This window comes from Callionymus lyra, chromosome 5 (genome assembly GCF_982586985.1).
Source record: "Callionymus lyra chromosome 5, fCalLyr1.hap1.1, whole genome shotgun sequence".
Lineage (NCBI taxonomy): Eukaryota > Metazoa > Chordata > Actinopteri > Syngnathiformes > Callionymidae > Callionymus > Callionymus lyra.
Genome location: NC_141822.1, coordinates 17,075,140 through 17,102,799, shown reverse-complemented (window position 1 = coordinate 17,102,799; position 27,660 = coordinate 17,075,140). Strand labels below are relative to the sequence as shown.

The 27,660-nt window shown below is 38.3% G+C and overlaps 1 protein-coding gene across 3 annotated transcripts; it reads right to left on the bottom strand.

The window, feature by feature from the left end:
• Positions 1-1,969: 1,969 nt before the first annotated feature.
• Positions 1,970-23,309, bottom strand: cabp1b (calcium binding protein 1b). 3 transcript variants are annotated; one of them, XM_087791203.1, is made up of 8 exons: positions 13,599-13,922; positions 9,149-9,313; positions 7,903-7,933; positions 7,677-7,820; positions 7,502-7,611; positions 7,348-7,422; positions 6,315-6,387; positions 1,970-3,535 (listed from the first exon to the last, which is right to left on the bottom strand). In XM_087791203.1, the coding sequence occupies exons 1-8, from the start codon at positions 13,638-13,640 to the stop codon at positions 3,510-3,512; spliced, it is 666 nt and encodes a 221-aa protein (XP_087647329.1). In that variant the 5' UTR covers positions 13,641-13,922; the 3' UTR covers positions 1,970-3,509. The 3 variants fall into 3 exon arrangements, with proteins under 3 accessions (XP_087647329.1, XP_087647328.1, XP_087647330.1); XM_087791202.1 differs by lacking the exons at positions 9,149-9,313; positions 13,599-13,922 and adding an exon at positions 22,586-23,309; XM_087791204.1 differs by lacking the exons at positions 9,149-9,313; positions 13,599-13,922 and adding an exon at positions 22,586-23,302 and having other exon boundaries at positions 7,345-7,422.
• Between the last annotated feature and the right edge of the window lie 4,351 nt (positions 23,310-27,660).

Here is a 27,660-nt window from a genome sequence, read left to right as displayed (position 1 = left end):
ATCACGTGCATTTAAGAGCTTTTCAACGCACAGTTCACACTAAATCATATTTAAGATGTTTATACTCTCATTTCACTTCTCAGTAAATAACCAACTTGTCAATTTTACTAATAAATGACTGAGTCCATATAATCTATTTAAAATAATATTATTAATATATATATAATATTAATATATTAATTTAGCGTACACTTCATTTTAAAACGAGATTAAACTACGAATCAGGTTGTTTTTTTTAGAAAGATTAGAATAAAAAAGAATATATCGCAACCATGCAATTGAACATAAAACAAGTCTCAACAATGTTTTGATGTAACTTTTAGCATTAGCTATTTCCTGCTAGCTTTTAATAAGTTAAACGTCCATATTTATTTTTCATCTATTAAAAAATATGTTGATCTTAACGGATCTTAAAAGGTCAGAGGTGAATGTCACATTATATGTACATGATTAGTTGCTTAAAAATTAATATTATATTAACTCAAACAATGTGATTCACGTCATTGCCCACACGGTGGTAGTAGCGAGCTGTTCTTAATCATGCACGTTTGAAAAGAACGTCGTTAGATCTTTACCTCAAAAAAAAAGTATAAAACTGTTGAAAAACTTTACATGTACAGCTGAACAAATTAATCGACTGTCTTTATTTTGTGTCGAAAGGAAGAAAAAGGGAATTAGAGTGTGTCTTCTACTGATGACCACTAGAGGTCAGGCTTCACCTTATTATTTTCAACAACAGAATCATGAACTGTTGATGCTTATATTTAAAAGGCATTGGGATATAGTTGTTGCCTAAATGAAATGTATCGAATACATCAACCATTGTAGACTATAATGTCTGAATTTTGACTCATCACTTTTGCTTCTAAAGCTTTTTCTATGAAGCAAAATATGTCATTGTTGACGGTACCGAGACGAGACCTCGCCCCGAGACCCGGAATCTGGTCCACCAGAGATAACAAAAGCTCCCGGGAGAGTTGTCAAAGCCGAAGTCGCCCAGGAGAGATCAAGTACCAGGCCCTGTACAGTACACACATAATCCCTTTGAGCCGTGACGTCTCTGGAGAACCAGCGCGGAAAAGATCGGACTCCAGGGTCTGGCAGCAGCGACTGGAAACAACGTGGATTTATAGTCAACCAGACACAAGATTGTATTCTCCATGTAGCTCAGATATATTCAGATTATCTTTTACTTAATCATTACTTTTCACGTCAGAAATCTTTAGATGTTCCCTTGTCAGATTGAGCATCAGAGGAAATGGAAAAATAAAAATATTCATCTAAATTATTATCTCTTATTTATTTGTCATTCAAAAATATATCTAAATAATTGAAGCTATCAATAAAAACCATACTAGTATTTCTCCACAGGGTAATGAACCACTAACCTGTCCAGCCCAAGTTACTTAAGCACGAGTAAGTAAAAGAAAAAAGAATGGATTAAAATATTCTAGATATAGAGTTGTAGTATTTAAGACTTTTTGGTCAAAATTCCCCTGTTAATCATCAACAAACTAAATACTAAGCAAAGATAATGTGATGAACCAAAAGGCCTATGGGTTGTCGTAGAATAGTGATGTTGAATTTAACTTTTGAATTCATGATTTGTACACAAAAATATATTTTTAAGGGATGTATAATGATAAAACAAAAAGCCCTTAATCTTCTGTGGCCTAGAAGTACAACATTCAGAATCACAAACACCAAAATTACAGTTTTCTGAAACAAATATAAATAAATCCTGAAACGTGAGTTTCAGAGTTTGTGATTTTGTTTCAAACTTTGTACATTTTTTTTAACTTCTGGGCCACCGTACTAACCTTTAGTTTAGGCATGAGCGTTGAAATTTTAGCTCCATGAAGGTCCTTCAAACAAACCAGCCGACATGTTCATACAAAAAAAAAAAATCTTTATTTTCTTTATAGAATTTGCTACAAATTGTAATGCATGCATAGATATCCACACTTAAGACAAGAAGAATCACACAATATTTTTTTCATCGTGGCAGGTTCTGGACTCGCCACTTAAGACCTCCTTCATGCTTCCAGACCCAAGTTCAAGTCAACTAGTTAAAATACAGAACACATTTTTACAACACTTGAAATAAGACCTTAAAGAACGGTGTAAACTTTCTTTGGCATTTTGTTCATGAAGACATCGATGCTTCTTATTCAACACGGGGATGAAGGTTGACTAACACGGCAGGGATGAGGTTGATTGTTCAAATAAAGTTGAGGTATTAGAGGTCACTGTAGAAATCTCACAACCAAAACAAGAACATATGGAATTATATGTCAGATCTACTTTAAACTTAAACATGACTTTAGAAAAGTTCTAAATGCTACAGTGCAAGCTGGAGATATTTTCATTAAAAAAAAAAAAATCACACTTTTCCTCAACAAACACTCCTATCACAGTTAAGATGTGTTTCTACAGTAAGTAAACAATGTAAATCAACGTCACAGTACGAGGCTTTTTTGCTGTCCTCGTGTGGACCGCTACCTGTTAGCGAGGAATGAAGGGTCAAGAGAGTCATTGCTTTCTTTAAAGGAACCCTAGAACGAGAACATTTGTCTCTCTTTTGGGTTTTATTCTACAAGTCAGTTATCACATGACCAACGATAACTGTGTATTTTAAGGCCTACGTCACTTAAGAGTCTTTAAATAATATTGGCACGTGATTATATGACCAAAACTACCTTCTATTGTGCGCAGATGGTCACTATATTTAGCCCGGAGGGAGCAATAAACTAAACGTGATTTTCATCTGCTACTAAAGAAAACAACCACTTGTCACAATAACACTGCAAATAGTGTTGATTTTAAAGACCACCAGTTGCACGTAAGACTTTGGAAAATGATGATCCCTGCGTTAAATACTCATATACTATCTACAGTTCCTTTTGATCAGTCATGATAGCTCTCCGTTAGCATCTCACGTTTAGCATCAGGTACTACATCAAAGGTGCCTTTTGTCATATGTAAAATATACGGGCGAATAGTGCAAAGTTCTTCATAAATAAACGCTCCATGTTTATCAAAACTACAGTGCATTTCGTGGGCCCTTTAATAAACCCTAACAGATCATATCCACATAAACACATCCATGCAGCTTTGATAGGATCATATTGAATATATTGCAAAATTGTGCTTTTCGATTTTCCTCCCATTAGGAAAATAATCTTCTTTTCTGTTGCCGATTTTAAATAGCTACGTAACTTATTAGCTCCAGTGATTTAAGAAAAAACAAAAACATGTTTCATACCCACGAGAGCGTTAGAAATGTCAGAGCTAATGAGACTTTTAAAAAACCGACTCTGCAAAAGTCAAAAATGCAGCTTTGTTGCAGCAGGACGATAAAGTGCTGATCCTGGGCTTTGTGCTTGAGATTGGCAGTTTTAGGACGAAGCTTGATATGTTTGTCTTCTCCTCCAATGACAATCCAGGGATGCAGGGTTGGTCCCTGTTCCATCTCCAAGTCTTCACATGCCATCCTCCCATACTTGAACTCACCGGGACATCATTCGTACAAATTCTAGGATGTAATAAAAAAAAAAGTATATATATTTGGTCACATAGGTTAATACAACAGTTTATTTTCGTGTCTAAACAAGAAGGATCTGTCTCGCCTGCAGTTAATACAAAACTCTGCAGCGAGAATTCTGACCAGCTCTAGTAGAAGAACTCACATTTTCCGATCCTTAAATCTCTTCACTCGCTGCCAGTTTCTTTCAGGATCAATTTTAAAATTCTGGTTCTTTCTTTCAGATCTATTCATGGTCAGGCTCCTCCTTACATCACTGATCTGATCCAGCCTTACACCCCAGCTTGGGCTCTGAGGTCTGTGGATCAGAATCTACTGATGGTTCCTGAACACGGTTCACGACCAGAGGAAAAAAATCCTTCCAGACTGTTGCTCCTAAGCTTTGGAACGATCGTCCTCTCCCTCTGTGTTTGATGATCTACTGACTCCTTCAAGAAACATCTTAAGACCTTCTTATTTGTGCAGGATTTTCCCTGATTTTCTGAAAGTGTTGTTCGCGGTGTTATCTTGACCTTTAAAGTAAAAACTTTATATAATATTGTTTGGATTGTTTAAGCGCTTTGTGACCCTGGTCTTGAAAAGCGCTACATAAATAAAAATGACTTACTTACTTACTTACTTTCCTCTCCAGCTACATCATGGGGTGGGATCTTATCTAAAACAGGCAGCTGAGCCAAGGGCTCAGATTTGGTGTAGTTGATTTTCATCCCTTTTAGTTCCCGCTCGGTCATAAACTCCTCAGGGTAGAGCCGAAGCTCATGGCCCTGACGAAACCAACCGCATGAACTGCAAAAAGCAGTGACTCAAACCTAAGACCACCAACCCGGACTCTCTCATTAGCATGGCTGCTAGAAATCATGTCCTTAAAGGTTAAGAATGGAAAAGATGACAAATGGCAGCCCTGGCGAAGACCAACCCTCTCTGGATGGGTCCGACTTATTAATGGCTATCCTTACCAAGTACTACAGTACTACACGGAAGTCATTGGCGAATTACTTCTCCATAGCCACAAAGCACATTTAGACAGATTGGGGAAACTCCTATGCACCCTTAAGGATTCCACCAGGGAGTACAGAATGGATCCACAGTTCCACAACCCAGTCAAACACCACATTGCTCCTCATGAATCCGAAGTCCATCTATCCAATGTACCCTCCAATTAAGGACCCGTGAAAAGAACCTGAGAGGGAGGCTGAGGAGTGGGACACCCCTATAGTTGGAACACGCCCTCTGATCCCCCATCTTAAAAAAGGGGGAACGACCACCCCGGTCAGACAAACCAGAGGCACTGCTCCTTATGTCCATGTGATAGCCATAGCGGCGTCAACCACCACAGCTCTACAACATCCAAGGCCTTGAGAATACGTCAGAACCTGGGAATCCACAATGTGCAGTGTGGGCCCCCCCCAGCAATGGTGCTGGCACCATTCCTCTTGACATTATACACTACAGACCTCTCACACCTGTCATCCACCTGCCACCTGCAAAAGGTCCTCGAACGACTCTGCCATTGTCGGCCTCATCAAAGACGGGGACAACCAGTCGTATCGCAGACTTGTCCAGGACTTTGTGGACTGGTGCCAGAAAAACCACCTCCAGCTATGCAAGGAAGGCCAGCTATGTCCTGGGACGCCCCCTGGAGTCCCTGGAGGAGGTGTCTAGGGGAAGGATACCATCCAAGCTGGCCTCCATGAGGAAAAATGTCTCACACCTGAGATATGTGCCCGCAAGTTTGATGACTAAGGTAAGGTAAGGTAAAACTTTATTGATCCCTCAGGAGGTCTGAAATTGTTTTTTTTTCCAATAGCCAATACATACAGCATTTTTTTTATAAAAAATAAAAAATAAATCAAAATAAAATAAGAACAAGAGAAATAAAGAGAAAGAACACAATAAAATAATCTAAGTCTAAAAATAAAGAACATAAATAAAAGAAAAACAACAAAGACAAAGGATACAAAGATTAACATAGAACAGAACATCCAGATACTCTCACTCCACTCCTGCCCCCGAACTCAGAATTGTAAGGTAAGGTAAGGTAAGGTAAAACTTTATTGATCCCTCAGGAGGTCTCCTTCAGGAAATAGTTTTTTTCCAATAGCCAACATTGTACAAAATAGACTACAGTACAGATGGAGTGCACCAATGCTCCTCCCCATATGCAACACTAATAGACTAAACACAATTTCCTGAAGGAGAATTCCAGAAGGATTATCCATCCATCCATCCATCAATCTATCTTGAAGACCATCGAACAGTGGCCTAGGGTGGACAAGTGAAACCCTTATTCTTGAACACCATGATTAGTATGGATGAGCAAAGACGTTTCCATTTATTAAACATGCTAAAAAATGAATTGTTGAATTGTTGTTATCAAAAACTCCATACTCACAAACGTGGGTGGTTCCTTGAACACCTCTCCCTCCGGTTCTAGAGATTATGTTTTTTTAATCTTGCTGAAATCCACTAAAATGCACACACAAGTGTATTTCTTTAACTGTTTTATTTATAGCTGTCTGATATTCTCATAATTCCCAGCCAGCATGCATCCCCTCTTCTGTGTGCAATCTGAGAGGTGACATAATCCCTCAGTGTGAAGATAATCTGACAGACAGACATACTGCTTTGCTCTCTCACGTCAGCGTGGTATTTTGTGAGGAGTGCAAATATCTGAGACGAAGAAGACCTGCTGGTGAAAAGGAGCCGGATGTGCAGCTTTGATTTCTAAATCTTGACTGCGGTTTGTTTCTAGAACGTGCTCAGGATTTACCTTCAAAGTCTACGTGTCCATCACCGTTGAGGTCGATGTCTCGAAGGATGTCCTCCAGGTCTCTGTGGCCCACCTGTGATGAATACACACTTATTGATGATGATGATCTTGGTAATGACATCAAGCATCTTTTGAAAATGTCATTCTTTATTTTAAGTGTTGTGCTTAACGTGGAGAAAAAGTCACTTACTGTATTTGGGTTAGTACAGTATTGACCTGAAGATTTGTTTCCAGTTGGAAACAGTAGTTATACAGTTTATTTTGTAAGATTAATGCTTTTATTAAAAGGCCTGGTTTTAGAGAACTCTTTTTTTAAGCTACTTAAGTCCATCCCCCTTTCTTCAGACTCTCCCCCGCAGCCTCTTTACAGAAACTTAAGTTGTTTGGGGGGTTGTTAATTTTTTTTTTTTCACAATTAAAAGTGCTTTGGACTACATACAAATGTTGCTCAACTTAGTGTTGAGAAATTTTAAACAACATTTTTGGAGATTTTAGTTTGTATATAAGAATGCATGAATTGTTTACTAACACAAAACCTATCTCTCCTGACTCACTCACATGTTTCAAATTTTGAAGTCTTCCTCTCCAAGATGCAGTAAGTCCTTCATCAAGACCATGTTTTGAAGTAATTACTTCATAAAGTTTTCCCCCGTCTGAAATCTGGGCGAACGAGAGGTTATGAGAGCAGAGTCCATTATGACGTAATAATGGCTTCACTCCTCCTCAAGCCAGCTGTAATCACGCCCCACTTTTTTTTATACAAAAAGTCCCTTGAAGGTGGAGATTCTGGGATTGATGACACGAAGTGACAAACCTTGATGATTAACCAATCACAGGAGAGTGGGCCTCGTAAAATCAGGAGCATTTTATAAGGGTCAGCAATGTGTTGTTGCTCATCAACTTTCAAGAATAATTTATTTTATTTTGAGTTAAATCCCAGATCAGTTAAAGCAACCGTGAGGGATTTAAAGACTTTCTAAATGAAAGTGAATCCAGTTATAAACACAAACGAACTGCGCAAACACTTGACTACCTGCTGTCCCAGCAACTTTTTCATGGCTTCACGGAGTTCTGCGGTGCTGATCTGGCCGTCTCCGTTTGTGTCGAACTGAAGACAGACACGAGGAGAAAAAACACATTTGATTTCACCTGCATCATCGACTCACACTTTCTCCATCGTCTCTCACCTCTTTGAAGGCGTCCCTCAGCTCTTTCACGCCGATCATGTCCGCCGTCTCCGCCAGCAGCTTCGGTCCCATCAGTTCCACGAAGTCCTCAAAGTCAACGTGTCCTCCCACTGACGAGGGCGAGAAAGAAGATTTGAAGCTTCTCACGTCGTCACCTTGAAGTCGCCGCACTTACGGTTCATGTTGATCTGCTGACTCAGCTCGATCAGCTCCATCTCGGTCGGCATGTACCCCATCGTCCTCATGCAGTTGCCCAGGTCCTTGCAGCCGATGAAGCCGTCCTTGTCCTTGTCGAACTCCTTGAACGCCTCCCGCAGCTCTGAGGGCGGGGGGGGGAAAAGACAAACTTTTAGAAAGATAGTGACATGTCTTTGTGTTCTTTTGGAACCGCTGTCACTTACCATCCATTTCTTCTGGCCTCAACTCGCGGTCCTGCAAAAAGTCACATTCAGTTTAAGTCTCAAGATATTCATGGTTTCTATAAACATCAAAGTTCAGGCACCACTGCTGCTGCCGCTGCTGCTCGGAGTAAATCAATCATCGTGAGATAAGAGACAGAAGCAAAAACAGAGAATCTCCATGAAAGTGTTTTTTCCCAAAGGGATTAATAAATACATCTATATATAGTTATATGTCTATCGAAATAACTTTTTTTAGATCATCAATGGAAAATTCCAGTAAACTAATCATTCTGAAAATAATATAAGAAGGATACATAAACATGTTAAAAATACATAGATAATTATGAAACACTTTCAAAATGATTATTAAAAAACAAGTGTAACAATGATACAAACATTTAAACAATAGGCACAAAAATACCACCAATAATCAACCAAACATAAATTGTTATTGAATATTTATTTTTATTATTTTAAGATAAGCCAAGCTGTGTAGGGTGGAAATGGAAAGATTTCTAATTATACAATCATTATTCAATATTTATTTTGTATTTATTTATTTGATTATTTTTCATTTTCATAAATGTTTTGTTTTGTAGCCTTTTCACTGGGTGTATATATATATATACAGTATATGAAATATTTATTTGTTGAAAAAATAGGGTTCATGAAAAATGTTAAATGTAATTGTCTTTAATAATATTTACATATATATATATTATTATTATAATGCTATAAAAAGAATATATATCAAGATAGAATGAATGAATGAGGGTAGAATGTGTGCGAAAGATTTGGGGGATGAAAATACTTAAAAATTAAACAAAAACTAAACTAGATAAAATGCGTACATTTAATCCAAACAAACATTTACATACACATTTCCTCTCACGCAGTCAAAGTAAGTTTAACCTGCTTGGGCACGAACTAAACAAGGAACATTATTTATTTCCCAAAATGGCAAAATACTTGAAGACAGTCTTCAAAACAGTCTTTCTTTTCTTTTCTCTCTTCAAGCATGAAGTGATTCTTTCGTCTCTCACACACACACACACACACACACACACACACACACACAACCTCGCGACACATCCTCCAACATCAGTCGTTCTCTGTCGTTCTCTCAAGCCCTTGATCCACTAGTCGTGTCATGCTGACGCTAGAATTCTGCGCTCGTGGGATTTATCGCCTCTTTTTTTTTTTTCCGGACATGCAGTCAACGCCACGTTTCTCTGGACTTACGTACAGCCTGCCGGTTCTCAGCGAAGCCCTTGCGTAGAAAGATGCAGGCGGGCCCGAGCACGTTGTGCATGGTGGCTCCGTTCTGGGCCAGGGCCACTAGCGGCTCCAGATGGGCCCCCCCAGATCCCCCCTCCTCAGAGGACACTGCCTTGTAGTTCTTCTTTTGGTCCTGGAGTTGAGTCAGAGGTTCCGGACATTGGAGGAGCGCAAGGGAGTCAACATTCAGAGGAGGGGAGGGAGGGTTTGATGGAGGAGGTCGTCTGTCAGTCATGAAGATGATCTTGTCGTCCATGGGGATATAACCCTTGGTTCTAAGATTGATCTGAGGGTCTAAGATGGATACTTTCTCGTTGAAATCTAAAGTTAAAGTCATCAAGAGCCCGGGGGAACGATACATTGTGGACTCGATGAAAGCGCAGTTGAAGACACTCAATAATGGACGTCCAGAAGTTCATGTTTCCTGGTCGCCATGTTGTGTTACAGGAGTGTTACGTTCACTCATCCATCTCATTATAATCACCTAAGAAGCCAATGAAGCGGAACAAACGAGACTCACGAACCCATGACGGAGAGATCGACAGGTTAATTAAAGTGGACGTTCTGCTCATTAGCTTTCATATGAGGAAGAACACGCTCCAGAACCTCATCAGGGAGTGTTTACGCACAACATCAAATGATGCTTTGGAAGATTTCAGTTTGATCAGTTCCAGGTTTAACCACTAGAGGTTACATCAAATCCCGGAGATGAGTTTAATTGTGTATTGTTTACCTTTTTTTTTACAACTGAATCTTTCTTGTAATACAATTAAGTGCAAACATACAGTCGATGCCAAGAATATATATCAGCGCCTTTGCCTGTTCTATCAACACACATATGTTGTTGTTACTAATTATCTTTGCAAATATGCATTGGAACAACACTTAACCCAAAATTTATGTGGAGGATTATGGAAGAAATAATTGCTTTCAATCGCGTAATACTCGTTATTTTTACTCACGCTGATCATATGGAAGAGAGTCAAAGTGTTGGGGAACCTTCAATCCGAACAAAGCTAGAGATCATTAGGGTCATGTGTAAGTAAGTTTTATTTGTAAAGCACCTCTTCACAGATCAGGGTCACAAGTTGCTCAAACAACAAAAGAATAGTTAAAAATACATTCAAATTTAAAAACGTTATGTCGTCATGTCATCAAGCTAACCTCTCGGGAAGTGGACTGAAGACAAAATAGATTTTTAAAACCGCAACAAAGGATAATATCATTAACAGTAAATAAAAGGGTCGATGAAGCCGACCTGTACACACAACGTACAATGTTTTTGACCCACACTTTCTGAACTCCACAATAAAAGATAATGATCATCGTGGCGACGGAGAATATGATTCAAAACGTAAGTCTTTCATTTATTTACTTATTACTAAATATTACTATAGTGGCTGCCAATGATTATATTCAGGCCATGTTTTGAGTTTTGCTTTCTTTGTTGAAACTATTTTCATGCCATTTTCATGGACTTTCTATTACTGAACATCAGATATCACACGTAAATCCACAAAACATTAAACATCAAAATCATAATAAAAACAACTTAACGACGCCTAAGCCTGTCGCCCGGTCCCCACAAGAAGTCCCCTTCTGGTGGGCCCCTAGGACAGCTGAGGTTGAGACCCCTGCTATGCAAATTTCCATTTGACTTTATTTCTTAAGGCTCTAGATTATAATTCCTCCCTTGTTAGGAAGCGACACGTTGTGAGGGTCAAGATTGTGACATACATGCTTAAAATCTTGACATTTTCTGACGGCATGTTCCTTAAAGATCAACTAATGTGTTGATTTAAGTGTGTCTTAAATAGATGTTGGACTGTTTCTGTTAGTACAAAACTCTCTTTTCATTTAAATATTTACATTAAAAAATGTGATTAAGCTCCACCCACTGAAAACACTATGTTTTTCTGGAGATTAAATTTTGTTCACCATAACCACGCCCACTCTGCAAGTTTGTCACCGCGCGTCATCAATCCTGGAAGTCTCCACCTCCAAGGGAATCGTTGTATAAACAAAGCTCTCTTGAGTAACTATTTAAAATATCATTTGCAAGGTTGTCTCTGACATCAGATGTCTGTAAATTTCCATTTGCACTTCATTTTTTTATTTTTTGTCATATGCTAAAGGGAAACTATTGTGTTAAATAATGCTCTGCTATTTCACTGCGAGTGCACAATATAAGAGACGGAACAGGAAAATCCAGCTCTGCAGTCGCTGTCACAGCGGATTACTGATTCCCTTTACTCTGACGCGCTCAGACGTCAACTGGCTTCATGAGCTTTTAGACAAAAAAAACAAACAAACAAACCATATATTTGTATGAACTCTTTGTATCAAAGACCATGGAAGAGCTAAGAATATTTTTTCCGATGACCTTCACGCTGTTACTACTGCAGAGCGGTTCATGCCGTTCCCACCACAGGAGTCAGAAGCCCGCTGGCTGATCTAACCCAGTGATGCAGGGACGTCTGCGGAGATATCGTGCCAGGAAAATGACCACGAAGCCATGCATTTGACGTTATGTAAGCATGAAAAAAAAAAATACTGAGGAAGGCCTGAAGTCGAGGCAAAAATCTTCCCCAGCACAGATGGCATCAACAGTTGCACGCGGTTTTATAATTTCATGTCCAGCTGATGAAGAGAGGAAGTTATTCAAGGCTGACCGGACGTATGCGTAGCACGCGTCATGGTTCCACGCTGAAGGCGATCCATGGGCTTGTATAATATAAGGAGGGACAAGGTGAGTAGAAAAGGTATTTATGAAAAAAATACTGATTCTTGACAGGTCACGAACGCTGGTAAAAAATACTCTCTTTTTTTTTAAACAAATGTGTATGTATATGTTTTAACTAATAAGATAATAAATAACAGTAGGTCAGTGACTCACGACATAAAATAAAAAAATGTTTAAAGATCTTGTGTCATAAGGCTTTTAATTTGCACCTTAACACTTAGACACGTACAACGCAATAGAATAGGCTTTTGCCAGGTCGGTTTCCTGTCACCAGATACTCTCGATTTTTCAGCCATAATGGAAATGAATGCAACAGCCGTCACAAGAGCACTGTTGAGAATTTAGTGTAGTGATCACAAAGAATATCTGAGGTGGACGCTCACGACTGTTTAAAATAAAACTAGTTATGAAAGAAGATTCACCAAAATAACTGTGTTTTATTTGAAAATTTCACCTATTGCTGCTATAAAATGTGTATATCCGATTGACAATGTGTTATTTGTAAACACAAACACAAAATAAGTTCCTGACCAAAGTAGCCGTGCAGCCTAGAACTGAAGAAGAATTCAATATACTACATATTACCTTATTTTAAAGAAAATCATAGACAGTGTTTTCCAAATGCTAGTTTTTATTATCTTTACAGGTCCAAAATATTGTCATTAAAAAGCATTAGCGAAGTTGATAACCAAGTTCTAAGTCAAGTACCTGCAGTAGTTAAATGTTCTTTAATAAATCGAATAGACTCCGAAGAGATATGTTCCGTCATGATTAGCTACCTAGCATGTTTGCTAGGTAGCTATCAAGCTAATTATTACATACACTCAATTAAAACCAAAAATAATTGTAATTGTTATAGATAATCAATACACAAACAAAACAATCATTTTCTACAAAAATACTGACATGTTTTTGGAGACAATCTTTGCTAGCAGTAAGAAGATTAGCTTTTTGTGATATAGCATCAGTGGTGTGTCAATGTTTTCTTTTACCTGTCTTAAAAAAGAGTGAGATTAAATCAAGTGAATCATTTATTAACCTGTCACCATTAATATTTGGTAAAGTGGTTAACGAAAAACACGTGTTAAAGATAATTATTAACCTTCTATGTGAAAGGAAATAAAAGTATTTTGAAGAATATATATGAAAATACGACTTCATCATGAGACATCTTCATTTCTCAAGCATTTTTCAACGTTGCAATGACGAAAACCTTTCAAATTCATAGTATAAATATTCCTTGACTAACTTTATAACTGGAATGTGATCATGGAGATATGAGTTACGTCATTGTTAGCTTATTAGCATGTATGCGAGCAAATGAGTTGCTATCCAACAGTGACTGAAAGCTTAATGTTGAAAAACATCTGAAAAATACATTTTAAACATATGAGTATTAGTACTAGTGTAGCGTCAATCTAGTACCTTTAAAGATGAGAAATTACGAAACAAAAATTAACAGTAAACCAGTCAAAAAAAAAAGTTTTTGGTAAAGAATTCCTGCCCAATAAATCACCAATAAATGGCTTTAGTTAAACCAAGTATCCATCAGAATATTAGCACCGGAGATCATCACGAAACAGTCGGGTCGACGTGGAGGTCACGCGGGTTTGGTGGAGGTCAGGAGAAGGATTCAGACATGCGGCGGATTCAAGTGAAAAACCCTCGACCTTACCTTCTTGTTGAAATTTTTAAGCGACTTTACAGAGTTGCCCATTGCAAGAGAGAAAAGTCCTCCTCGTGTTTTTTTTCTCTCTAAGTGTGTGTGTGTGTGTGTGGAGACTCACGTGTGTGCATGTGCGCCGGCATCTGTTTCCCGGCATGCATGGAAACTGAGGCGCTCAGGAGAAGGAGTTTAGTGGGTCAGTGGTTAATATTGGAGGAGGTTTGGGAGGTATCACAGGTGGGAGAGGAGGAGGACACTGGGAGGAACGAGGGAGGGACACCGAGACAAAGGAGTAAATACGTAAACAAAGAGAGATGTGCGAGGGAGAGGAAGCATGCATGTGATCGGAGATGTACGCGCCAGGAATAGAAAACAAGATTCACTCCATCCTCCTTCCGACAGAGTCTTTGCTCCCTCCCCTCTTTCTCTCTTCCCTCTATCTCTCCCCCTCTTCCCCTTCACTCTCTCTCTCTCTCTCTCCCTCCCTCTTTCTCTCTCTCCACTGTTCCAAACCTATGCAAATGTGGCGGAGGAAGCTCATTCGGACAAGCATATTACCTTCCCCTAAGCAAGACGCCCCGGCCACTAATCCAAATGTAACACACACACACACACAATCACACACACACAATCACACATACTCACTTGATTAAACACACACCGATGTGGGGCTGTGTTTCTAAAAATACACACTTTCTCTCCCCCTATCCTCCACAAACTCACCCCACTCTACCCCAAGCCTCTCCCGCTGACTGACACACACACACACACACACACACACACACACACAGTATAGCGACACACGCGAGCAGAGACACACACAGACATCACAAAGTCATGTGAAGCTCAGAGGGCTTTGGATTGAGATCAAGACGAGAATGAAATGATAAGAAATGACACATGATTATAAAACACCAATGACACAAACCGATGGATGCGACACACACACACGACCGCCTCGTACACACACACACTCATACACACACGACAAGCTCGTACACACACACAGCTAACATGCTTATCTATGGCGAATAAACCGCATAAAGGTCATCCTGGGCAACAACATGGATCACAAGGTGTAGCATTGAATAAAAAAAAGTCAGCTGTGTGTAGTGCAGATATAATAATAACCAATACTTACACCAATAGTAGTTTGAATTAATTATGAATTAATTTTATATAATACATTTTGATTATTGTGCCCTTTTCTATCAGATATATATTTATACTTCTTTGATTAACTCTTTGATTATTAACATTTACCATTTTTTACCTTTTGCTTTATGTCTGATTTTTGGTTGTTCAACGTTAGGGGTGTAAAAAAAAAACACCAAGACTAAAATATTGTGATACTTTTTTTTTCAAAATACTCTATCTATATGCAATAGCATATGTATCTATTTTCTTTTCATATTCATCAGATTTATGTAAGTATGTAAAAAATATTTAAAAAATTGGATTTTATTGGTTACGTATATATATATATATATATATATATATTTACAATTAACATGCAAAACATATGCAGTGTTTATTCATTTTTGTGTATCTGGGCAAGATGCCAGCCATCATTACTTCCTCCGCAACTAAAGGAACTTCTGCAAGATCCAGGCAATGACTGAGGACGAGAGGATACAGTCAACTCCAGCAGCTTTTAAAGCTGTTGTTTGGACATATTTTACTTTCAAAACAAATGAAAGCAGTTACGACTTTGTCAAGACTCATGTGGTCTTTAAATTCTGCAACACCAGAGTCAAGTACTCAGACGATACTACAAATATATCCTTGTTCTTAGATTATACCGTATTGTCATACGTGTAGTATTGACAGATACTTGACAATACACAGTCCTAGTTAACGTTCCATAAGATTAAAACGGCGACACCAACCAATGAACTGAAGCCTTTCTACCTGTAACTTTTCCTCACCTGTCAGTAACCCTAAACATTCCAGCGCCGTCGAGTGTCTTTCTTTCTCCCTCACACACTTCCTTGTCTAGTTTTAATGAGCGCATTCACACCACAGTCATTTCCAATTTCTCCTCCATTCAGCAGCGACGCGGCTGGTCTGTGTGTGTCTGTGCGCATGAATCACAGCCTCTCACCGGAGGCTCATTGTGAACATCACAACGCATCAGACGTCAGACACAGCAGCCATCAGCTCGGATAATGTCAGAGCGTGCACGGGTAAGAGAGTCATCCCTGCCTGGCTGCTCCTCACTGTTTTTATTCGTCTTCTCCAACTCTGGCTGCAGCATCTTAACCCAAGTTACGCAACAGTGAGGACAAACTGGGAACGTTGTGTTTACGCTGTTCGCTCAATTCTGAGGTCGCCTGCCATTAAAACTTGTTCACAAGCGATGCCCTACAACTGGTCACATACTTGCTAAACTATATACACTCAGAGGACCTTGAAATTGTGTTTGACAGTGTTCTTCATGAAATCATGTGGTGGGTACACCGGGGATTTAGGGGTACATTTTGATGTTTGTATTTGGATGCAACATTAGTACTTATTTATAATTATACTTTAAATTTATCTTCAGCGATTGGAAAAGTAATTTCCCCAAAGGAACCTTCTCAAGGGAATAATAATATTAATAATAATATGAGGATTATTTGATTTTGTCTAATTACCTTCGTCAGTCCAGAGCTGAGCCAAAAGGCAAAGCTCCAGATTGCCCAGGCAATCCATGTTCTTTACTTTGAATACGTCAGTTGTTCCGACTCTTTTTTGCAGTATGTCGTCATAGCATATGTTAAGCATATGCAGGTTGTTTTTTTTTAATATTTTAAGATTAAAAAATGTATATAAAATAAAATAAACTTATTTGGGTGGGCAAATTGAACTTAAAGGTTATAAGTTATAAATATCTGTGTGCCAGTCTATCTATTATTATCAGTCAAAAGAGCTGAGCCAAAAGACAGAAACATTCTTACCGTTGACTAAGTCATTGCTTCAGTTTGTTGTCATAATATAACGTTGGGATGCACAGATTTTTCATTGATTTAAAAAATTGTCTGTCCAGGTTTTGACTTGGAAAATGGGGAAATAATAAACTGAAAATTATTTTGGGGGTTCATTCATTATTCTGCACATAAATATTATTAGAATATCTCCTGTAATCACTTCTTTTTTTAGGCAAAATAGACAATATATTTGATCAAATTATAAACAAACTGAGTAGCAACATTCCCTGCCAAGGATAGTCAAGTACGCTCCGTAGAGACAGTGAGGCGTTCAGGGACTTCCTGTAGAGATAGTAAGCATTAAATCGTGTTTCAAAATGCTTCTATTTAAGCACCAAATAAAAGACAAATCTATATGTAGAACAAACAAGTGGCAACCTTAACACTGTACACATGTGCCAACCTGTCATTTCATTTCCACAAATAACCAGGAAGGTTTATTTAAAACGCTGAGATTTATTGTGATGTTCTCTCCTGGAGTTTTCCCAAAACCTTCCTCTCAACCCACTCATGTCTGTGTTCTAATTCCAGCACCAGCTTCCAATAATAATATTCCTCATCTTCATTTGTTCGTGTAATTATAACGACGATCACGAGCTTTTTCATTCGATACGACTAATCCTCGTTCAGAAAAAAAAGGGGGTTTAACCCAAGACTGGATTTTTCTGCCATCTTCAGAGCTGAAATAAAAATACACACGTGTCTAAAAATAGCTCCACACTCTGAGGCATATGCTGGGCCGACTGTGATGATTCTGCTCTTCTCTTCCTCAGATGTTCATCCTTCGACACTTTTTTTTTAAAAAGGATGCACGCTCATTTTTTGGAAGTGAAGAAAGATGTGAGGACAGGATACGAGTGAGTGCTGCAGGAGCAGAAATAATGGTTATTTAAAAACCTTTTCCTGTCTTTGTCTTCAGTAAAAAGCAGAGGAAGTTAACACTGCTGCGGGTCTTTCCTAACAGACATCCTAGTCCTCCTTTGATTTTTTACGATGATCCTCATTTTAAATTAAATCCATTATGTTACACAATAAAAGAATATGTGAAGCTCTCCTCTTTCATGATGGTACAGACGAACTGAGCCACACGTCTCTTGCACCATCTGCTGGTCAACACGGAAACAGCAATTTCATTATACACTATTTTTTTATTTTAAATAAAGGCTCTTTATGTTTCGCAATAATTCTGTGTTGAAAAACTCATGTTCAAGGTTCATAATAAGTTATTATTATGTAAATGGTTGCATGTGAGGATATACAGTAGATCAACTACAAGCTACTGAGGCTGACATGTGAAAAAGGGATGTGGAATAATAGAATTCACCAACCCCCTCTTTCTTTCGTGGTCGTTCTTGGACTGCGTGGAAGCTTTTTATGTCTAGTTAGGAAGTGACGGAGGGACGGACAGATCTTCAAAACTGGACGTGCAAAAAGCAATCAGATTTAAACGTGAGGTTTCTACAGACTCTCCATAATGATGGGGGTGATAACACTTTTTATCCAGAGAAAACTTGTGCTGCCATATTAATAAAGTTAATCTAATCTAATTATATGCTTCAAACACATGGCCAAGTCATTTTGTACGGCCACAACAAAAGTAAATGTACATATTTGGGTAACAAAGTATTTTTTAAAATGACCTTTAATTGGTAATTATTTTTGTGCAAGGGAAATTGAATGTTCTCACTGAATCTTGGAATTGTAAAATAAAAACAAAGATGGAAGGGAGTTCAATGTAAAATGGCAAAGAATACTTGTGTCTTGTGTTATTAGGGTTTTCTCCAAAATAAAAGATGACAATTTCCATACAGCGACATGCTATATGCTAAGATTAGCGTTCCACACTAAACTATAATGAATGTTTTTCAGAATTACTTTAAAAAAAGACATTGTTACACAACTTCGGACAATTTACTTATTTACCAAAGTCAGAAGAGCCGCTGCTTATCTAGTGTTTACTATCGTCACTTCCTGTTTACCATCGTGCACTGATTTGCTGTGGGGTCAGGGGCCAAATGCGTTAAGGCAAGTCATTTTATGTGGCCCACCAACGGTTGCTCAAAATCAAAGTTTGACATAAAAAATTCAAACAGTTGTTTTTGAAGATTTAAAATAATTTTGATGGGAATAACAATCGAGGAGATGATGAAGATAGCTGGTGCCTCCAAGAATGAAACAAAAATATCTTAAATATTTTATAGATTTTGGCCCCTTGTGTGATGGAGTTTGAAAGCACTGCTCTGTAGAGTTGTTTCTGCTGGTTGTCCCGGGAACAAGTCGTACTGATGAGAAGAGTTATGTATGTTTCTTCCTTCACGTTGTCCTGGTTAGTTTTCGGACAAACACAAGCGATGACCTTCAAACACAAGCACTAAATCCAGAGCTGCGCAGGAGGGTTTGTTCAGTGAAGGTCTAGATCTGCATCGCTGACGCCAGACTCGCTGCAGAGGACACGTGTGGCTTAATTGTGAAAAAAATTTCCTTTGAAATATCACAAGGACACAGGCTTTTTGCTGCGACCTTCTCCTCATACTCACCCCTACTTCAACTTCTTCCTGCATCTCATCCAGATGAACAAGCTTATCCTGCCTCGAATGTGCTTCCACCAAAACTGACTCCATCACCCTGCCATCCTCAGGGCTGTCTAAATCAAGACTGGAGCTGCTATTTTTAGCTGCTTCCACTGGCAGCCACGGAGTTCTATGCAGATCTGGAGGTTACATAAGTGAAAATATGAAGTATTTGTGGAGTCTCGTTGTGATTTACCATCACTGTGTGATCAGTTGACAAATAACAAGTGAAGTGGGACACTTCGTACTCTCAGTACTATTCTCCTTCACACACATTCTGTACCGTCCTTTGATGTGGCTGTTCTTTTTCTTCTTTTTATACATCTAGAATAGTAGATGTGTCCTTCAACCATGTCATTCAAAAAGTCGAAAAATACATCTATCTATCTATCTATCGATCTATCTATCTATCTATCTATGCGTTTATCCATCTAGATATATATGTATTTATCATCTATATATCTATATATATATGTTTTTATCTATTTATATATCTATCTATGTATTTATCATCTATATATCTATGTATTTATTCATCTATATATCTATGTATTTAACCATCTATATGCATTTGTATTTATCCATCTATATATCTATGTATTTATCATCTACATACATTTGTATATATCCATCTAAATATCTATGTATTTATCATCTATACATCTTTGTATTTATCATCTATACATCTATGTATGTATCCATCTATATAGCTTTGTATTTATCATCTATATATCTATGGATTTATCATCTATATATCTATGTAGTTATCATCTGTATATATGTATTTATCATCTATAATATATGTATTTATCCATCTATATATCTATGTATTTATCATCTATATATCTTTGTATTTATCATCTATATATGTTTGTATTTATCATCTATACATCTATGGATTTATTATCTATACATCTATGTATTTATCATCTATATAGCTATGTATTTATCATCTATATATCTTTGTATTTATCATCTATATATCTACAGTATGTATTTATCATCTATATATCTATGTATTTATCATCTATACATCTATGGATTTATCATCTATACATCTATGGATTTATCATCTATATATCTACAGTATGGATTTATCATCTATATAGCTATGTATTTATCATCTATATATCTTTGTATTTATCATCCATATATCTACAGTATGTATTTATCATCTATATATCTATGTATTTATCATCTATACATCTATGGATTTATCATCTATACATCTATGGATTTATCATCTATATAGCTATGTATTTATCATCTATATATCTTTGTATTTATCATCTATATATCTACAGTATGTATTTATCATCTATATATCTATGTATTTATCATCTATACATCTATGGAATTATCATCTATATATCTATGTAGTTATCATCTGTATATATGTATTTATCATCTATAACATATGTATTTATCCATCTATATATCTTTGTATTTATCATCTATATATCTTTGTATTTATCATCTATATATCTATGTGTTTATCATCTATATATTTATGTATTTATCATCTATATATCTATGTATTTATCATATATACTGTATATCTATGTTTTTATCAACTATATATCTTTGTATTTATCATATATACTGTATATCTATGTATTTATTGTCTATATATCTATGTATTTATCATCTATACATCCATTTATTTATCACCTATATATCTATGTATTTATCCATCTATATATCTAAAGTTGGCCTAAAATGTCTAATGGGAATTATTTGGGGAAAAAAGAATAGGGAAAGAAAAAAGAGGTTCAGAACTAGGGAAATTCCCTCATGTCTTCAGAATTGGAGATTATCGTAACATCTTATGATAGTCACGCAACAGTTTTAACCTCTGACGTTACAAAATGAACAACAATATTTTATAATTCTAGGGGAATTGATACGACCACACATTGCTGATATCAAGCACAAACCTCTTTTTTTTATGTTGCTTGTGTTCTCTTATGTTTGTAAAGTTTCTTAAGAACACAGTGATGGGTGGCACTGTCTTGGATGCTGGTTTGAGTGGTTGTCTAGAGATGTCCTGTGAGGATATGAACTTCAGTTCCTCACAACACAGAAAGATCTAAACCACTGTTTCTTGTAGGCGCTTCAAAAAGCAACCAGCGGATAGAATTATGACAAAATATCTGCCCACATGTCAGCAGCTGTACATTCTAAAAATATCTCCTCCATGTGTCGATTTGCCTCACTGGAGCCCCAAAGACTGATTGACGCTCTGCCCTGGTTTTAGAGAAGTTATTTTTGGATCACATTAGTGCGCACAAAGGTAATTGTCTCCCCTTGAGCCTTTTATCAACGACTCTGAGAGAGGGATTGAAATGAAACTAGAAAAAAAAAGAACACTATCTGAACAAAAACACATTTTTTTTAATCTGGAGCTATATCGACGTCTGTTCTCTGAAATGATCCGCCGACGTCTTCCGTGAAGTGAAACCTGATCCGCTATTGAACCCCTGCGAGATGAAAGCAACTGCCTCGATACAATGCATGACAGCACCATCATAGAGACCGGCGGTCATCAGATATGAGCCGTCACTTGGAGAGAAAACATACATTCATATTTAATTTGATTTCAGAGGTAAACGTAACTTTCCTTGACCTTTTGGTCGACAACAAAAACTAGTACTACTACTACTACTACTACAAAAACAACAACAACATCAAATCAAAAACCAAGTGTATCAGAAGGAGAGTTCATGAGAGAAGATGGATGAAGAAGTTTGGAGATGGAGGTACCAGGAAAAGAAGTTACGAAATATAATGGATGAAGTAAGAGAGGAATAATAAGATAAATAAAGGTGGAAGAGATTGACTTGCTCTGGAAACTCCTGACGGGAAATGCCTTAAGAAGATAGACGAGGCAAACCCTTTGTCTGTCGTACCAAATTTGTTTCTTTCTTGCAGCGTATTCTGGGCGTTTCATGGAACCTGGAGTATTTTCTAGCCAGCATTGAAGGGCGAGGGACATACTGGAAAGGACCATCATCCACTTACACACACACACACTCTCACAGCTAAGAGGTGAAATATATACAGTTATCAATAATTCACTTGATATGATTTTGGACTCTGGGATTAAAACCAAACTCGACATTGTGATAAGATGCAGCACTAAACGCCCTGTCAGTTTATTTAATGTACAAAATAAATTTGAAGCACCCACTCAAATTATTGAGTTATATATTTAATATTTATTGGTATACTTTTACTGCTATATACTTTTCAATATTTTATTCTATTTTATTTTCATAAGTCATTAACTCTTTAAAAAACACGTTTATGTTTGTCTCATAATAATAATAATAATAATAATATATTTATTTATTTAAATAATGATGAAATCACACAACATTATCAAATATGTTCTTCATACTCGATAGTTGAAGCTTTAATATCAGCAGTTTTTTTTTTCTGGCAAAACTTTTCCTACCTGTCCAAACACCGACTTGACGATGGGGTGCAGACTGGAGTCGGACTCGGACACGCTGGCACTCGCTCTCTTCGAGGTCTTGCTGGACTTGGCGTGGACAGGTGCAGGGGAGCCCGAGCTGAGACTCGTGGACGAGGACCTGGTGATGACTCTGGCGCCGGACTCGAAGAAAGAGTCCGCCTCGTCGGACTGCTTCGGACGCGACGGTGACGTCTTCCTGGCCCCCGACGGTTCCCCTCGCGGCAGGTGATGCTGAGGGTTCTTGGACCTGCAGGACTTGCTGCGCTCCTTCTGCTGGTGTCGACCCGAGCCGGGTCTGGCGTCATCCGAGCGGGTCTTCTGGTCAGCGTTGCTCCTGGACTCGGACAGCCTGGGCTGGCAGAGGGGTCTCCGCGAACTTGTCTCGCAGTCCGACCAGTCCGGACCGGGTCCTGCGGGATGCTGATGGTTCCGGTGACCGTGTGGTCCATGATCGGAGGACTTGCGGTTCAGTCCAGAAGGTCTCAGCAGGGACGTGGTGGACTCGCTCTTGGGCACCGTGGAGCTCATCTCTGATGTGATGCTGCAGGTGCTGATGGTTCCGGTCCGGATGGGTCCACGTGTGCAAACCCAACTGAACGTGTGCGGCTGATGCTGAGAGAAGAGTGTGACGAAGTTTGGATGCTGCAGTGAGCGCGTAAAGTTCTGTCGGATCCACGTCACTGCAGGTTCTCCCTCCACGCGCGCGCGCGTCAGATGATGCTGTGGTCACACACGGACCCACACCATCAGTGACACCATCGTTCACTCGCACCTTCTGCAGCCAACAACAGTTTTAACATCATCCAGAAATGTAGTTATAGTATATGTATATATGTATGTATATAGTTTAAATAAAGTGACCCGCTTTATTTCCCTCTTTCTCTTATAATTCTTTTCTTAGCTCCTTCCATTTTGCCCTTTGTCTGCCTAGTGATTCCTGTTCTTCAATAGCTGCTTTTTCCTATCATTACTCATCAATCTTCGCCCCATTATTTACCTTTTTAACTTCCCACCCTTTCCTACTCCAATTGTTCCCCTTTTTTTTTTACAGCTTTTTTGTATTGACCTTTTTTTTATTCACTTCCCAACTTATCTTCTACATCTTTTATTGCCTTCCCTTCTATTTGTCTCTTCTTTCTGATGTCACTCAGTGTCGTTCTCCAGATTTCTATACACTATACACATATCAAAACACTTACTTCTCTCTTTTTAATCATCTATTTTCATTATTACAATTTTGTCCTTCCTGTTTTTCACATTTCCTATTATTTTATTTTTATTTAATCCTAACATCCAACATAATTCACATTTTGGAACGTAAGTAAGTAAGTAGTCATTTTTATTTGTATAGCGCTTTTCCAGACCAGGGTCACAAAGCGCTTAAACAATCAAAACAATATTCAATAAGGTATATACTTTAAAGATCAAGATAAAACTGATAACACAACAGGAGTTCCAGAAAATCAAGGTAAAGCCTGAACAAATAGAAACGTCTTAAGATGTTTTTTAAAGGAGTCAGTAGATCCATAAAGCACAAAGAGAGAGGGTTATCCATTGTCTCGTTATACTTATAAATCAAGAGGGATCAATAAAGTCTATCCATCTAAATATATATTTTTTATTTTATCTTTTGATGAATTCACTCGAGTTTGTTTCACTGCTTTTCAATTTTTCTCAGTCATTCATACTACTTTCAATCCTCCCCTATTCCCTTCCCAGTTGGCTTTTTTTTTCATTCAGAAAAACCGAGCGTCTACATCAGAGCTGCACAAGAAAATGAAAAAAAAAGCGACAATAATAAAAGATCTCACATCCCATCTGCAGCGCCAGGGTTGTGTCTCTGGCAGCAGATGTCCGGGTATGCAGGGCAGACGTACGTAACCATGTTAATAAACAGGCCAATTAGCCACTCCAGCTCTCACGGACTGACTTTCACAGGGAAGAGCCAAGAACGAGCAGATTTCTCTCTTCTCTCTGGGGAGTTTTTGTTCCCCGACATCTGTGTCTCTTCACCTCCGGGGAGAAAGTTTCCTCACCCTCGCTCGCTCGCTTCCCTTCAGCATCGGCTGCTTTTGGCTTGCTATGCGTTTGTGCTCCCTGTGTTTCACCAAGATGCTGATGCCGCTAAAGAGGCTGTTACTGAGGTTGCAAACTGATAAAAAGACATGACGGGTTAGGATTTAATACACTATATATGGCGGTGCAGTCCTAAAGCAAGGAGGTTTGTGGGTTTGAATCCAGCTGTCGGCGAATCTGTGTTCAGAGCGAACTGGAATTATCTTTCTGTATAAAGTTTCTTTGTTTGTATTCGCCCACGTAAATAAAAGAAACACAGAAATCAACCAAAGGAAAGTCATACGGATCCAAAACAATAATCTGATGATAAAACTACGACGCTAATACCCAACCTTGACATGTGTTTACACCGCGGGTATACAGTGAACTAGCCAGAGCATGAATCAGAAGGAAAGGACGTTAATAAAAAAAAAAGTTCAAATGAAGTTCACAATAAGGACATTTCTTTGCTAATAGACCTCTTGTATATCAAAGTTTGCATAATGTATTCCTGGAAAAACATCATCAGTTGGAGCCATCTGCCCATATAAAGCGCCAAGTTTAGGAACAAGATCATCAATTAAAGCAGCTCTATGCGATTGGAAGTCGAGCGACACCGGTGGACTAAAGTGGTAGTGTTTACCCCAACGAGAGACCATGTTTCCCATGAGCACTCGCTAAACGTCGCAATAGTTGCCATGTCCCGGTTTGCAGCAGTTGGACGCATTTTCCAGACTTCCATTGACTGAATGAAGGATGGATACCGATGAGGTAATGAATCAGATTGTGGATAATGAAATATAATATGCGTTAAGACGGCTTTGTAAATAACATAACTTTAATTTAGTTTTTGTGCCTTAATTCGCCCCCCTCTCCCTCCCGAGCAAAAATGCCTTGTTGATGCCAGAGGTCAGAGGAGAATTGCCAGACTGGTTCAATCTTATAAAAAGGCAACAGTAACTCAAATAACCACTTGTTACAACCAAAGTATGCAGGAGAGCATCTCTGAACGCACAACACGTCGAACCTTGAGGCAGATACAGCAGCAGCAGACCTCGCCGGTTTCCACTGTCAGCTAAGAACAGGAAACTGAGGCTACAATTTGCACAGGTTTCGACCCAAATTGGACAGTAGAAGATTGGGAAAAACACTGCCTGATGAGTCTCGATTAATGCTGTGACATTCGGATGGTAGGGTCAGAAGTTGGCGTCAACAACATGAAAGCATAGATCCATCCTGCCTTGTATCGACAGTGGTGGTGTAATGATGTGGGGGTAGTTTTCTTGGCACTCTTTGGGCCCCTTAGTAGCAATTGAGCATCATTGCAACACCACAGCCTACCTGAGTATTGTTGCTGACCATGTCCATCCCTTAATGACTACAGTGTACTATCTTCTGATGATTACTTACAGCAGGATAGGATGACCACCATGTCATAAAACTGGAATCATCTCAGACTGGTTTCTTGAACATGACAATGAGTTCACTGGACTCGAATGGCCTCCAAAGTCACCAGATCTCCAGTGATGTGGTGGAACGGTAGGTTCGCATCATGGATGTGCAGCCGACAAACATGCAGCAACTCATGATGCTATCATGTCAATGTGGACCGAACTCTCTGAGGAATGTTTCCAGTACCTTGTTGAATCTATGCCACAAAGGAATTAAGGGCGTTCTGAAGGCAAAAGAGGGTCCAACCCGGTACTAGCAAGGTGTACCTAATAAAGTGGCCGGTGAGTGTATTTCATTCTTTAATTTGACACCACTGGTCAAACTACTGGTTAACCTTTCACTCTTATCTAGACCAGTGGTTCTCACCTGCGGTTTGGGAAACACTTTTGTCGTTATTATTGACGCAGCAAACGGCTACGTCGGTGATTGTCTTGCTTTTGTCTCGCTTCAGACGACGCAACCGTCATCGTACAAGTCCGGGACTAGAAAGGGAGCAGGGAACATCATCAAAGACCCGACTCACCCTGGATCATCCCTCTACCGCCCCCTCCCCTCAGACAGGCACTACAGAGCCCTGCGGACAAGAACTATCCGCCACAAGAACACTTTCTTCCCCTCCGCCATCTCACTATTGAACAGTTCATTCCCACCATGTCATTTATTTACACTCCATTTATTGCACTTTTTGACTTTTTTTTGCACTGTGTACTATCTCCTGTATTTTTGTTTACATTGCATATATATGTTTTGATTTGATTTCCTCTTCAATTTTCATTAAACTACTTACGGAATGTCCACGGCCACAAAACTCTACTTGTATGTGTACATTCCATGTATGTGTACTGGCGAATAAAGCTGCTCTTGAATCTCCTTTTTCACTACACGCCTAAAAAATGTTGTTTTGTTTTTACATAATTACATTTTTTGTTCTTACATTACTGACAATAATATATAATATAATAGTATCTTACTTCCCGAAAGAGATCTCCAGAGGGATTCATAAAGTCAATCTATCTATGAAGGCATTTCTGATTCTTTTTAAAGTCATTATTAGACGTAATGCCAAGTTTTCATCCTAATCAAGTAAAAAAAAGTCATCTAAATGATTTAATATAAGTGATAAAGATGATGTGACATAGTATGACATTTTGAAATTCATTAAATAAGAACATTCCTAGCAACAGTTTCTATTTTATCTACGCATGTGTCGCACTATTTAAAAAAAAAAAAATAATATTTTGGATTTGTTTCTATGATAAATGAATGGAATTGTATCCGTTTTGTGATTTTAAATTGAATATCCGATGTTCAACTGCATGGACAAATTATTGGAATACAGAAAAGTATTTCTTCCCTAAACTGTAATTTCTGTGATGCTTCTGCTTTCATATCTATACAGTTTTATTTGACGTAACACTACTGCTACTTCCTTGAAAATGCGTCATTTCTAAAAAAAAAACATTAGTCTCACCTGAACAATGTTGGATAGAATTTTAACAAGCATTTTGAAGTATTATGACGTAAAAACCTATGACTCTGCTTGTTAA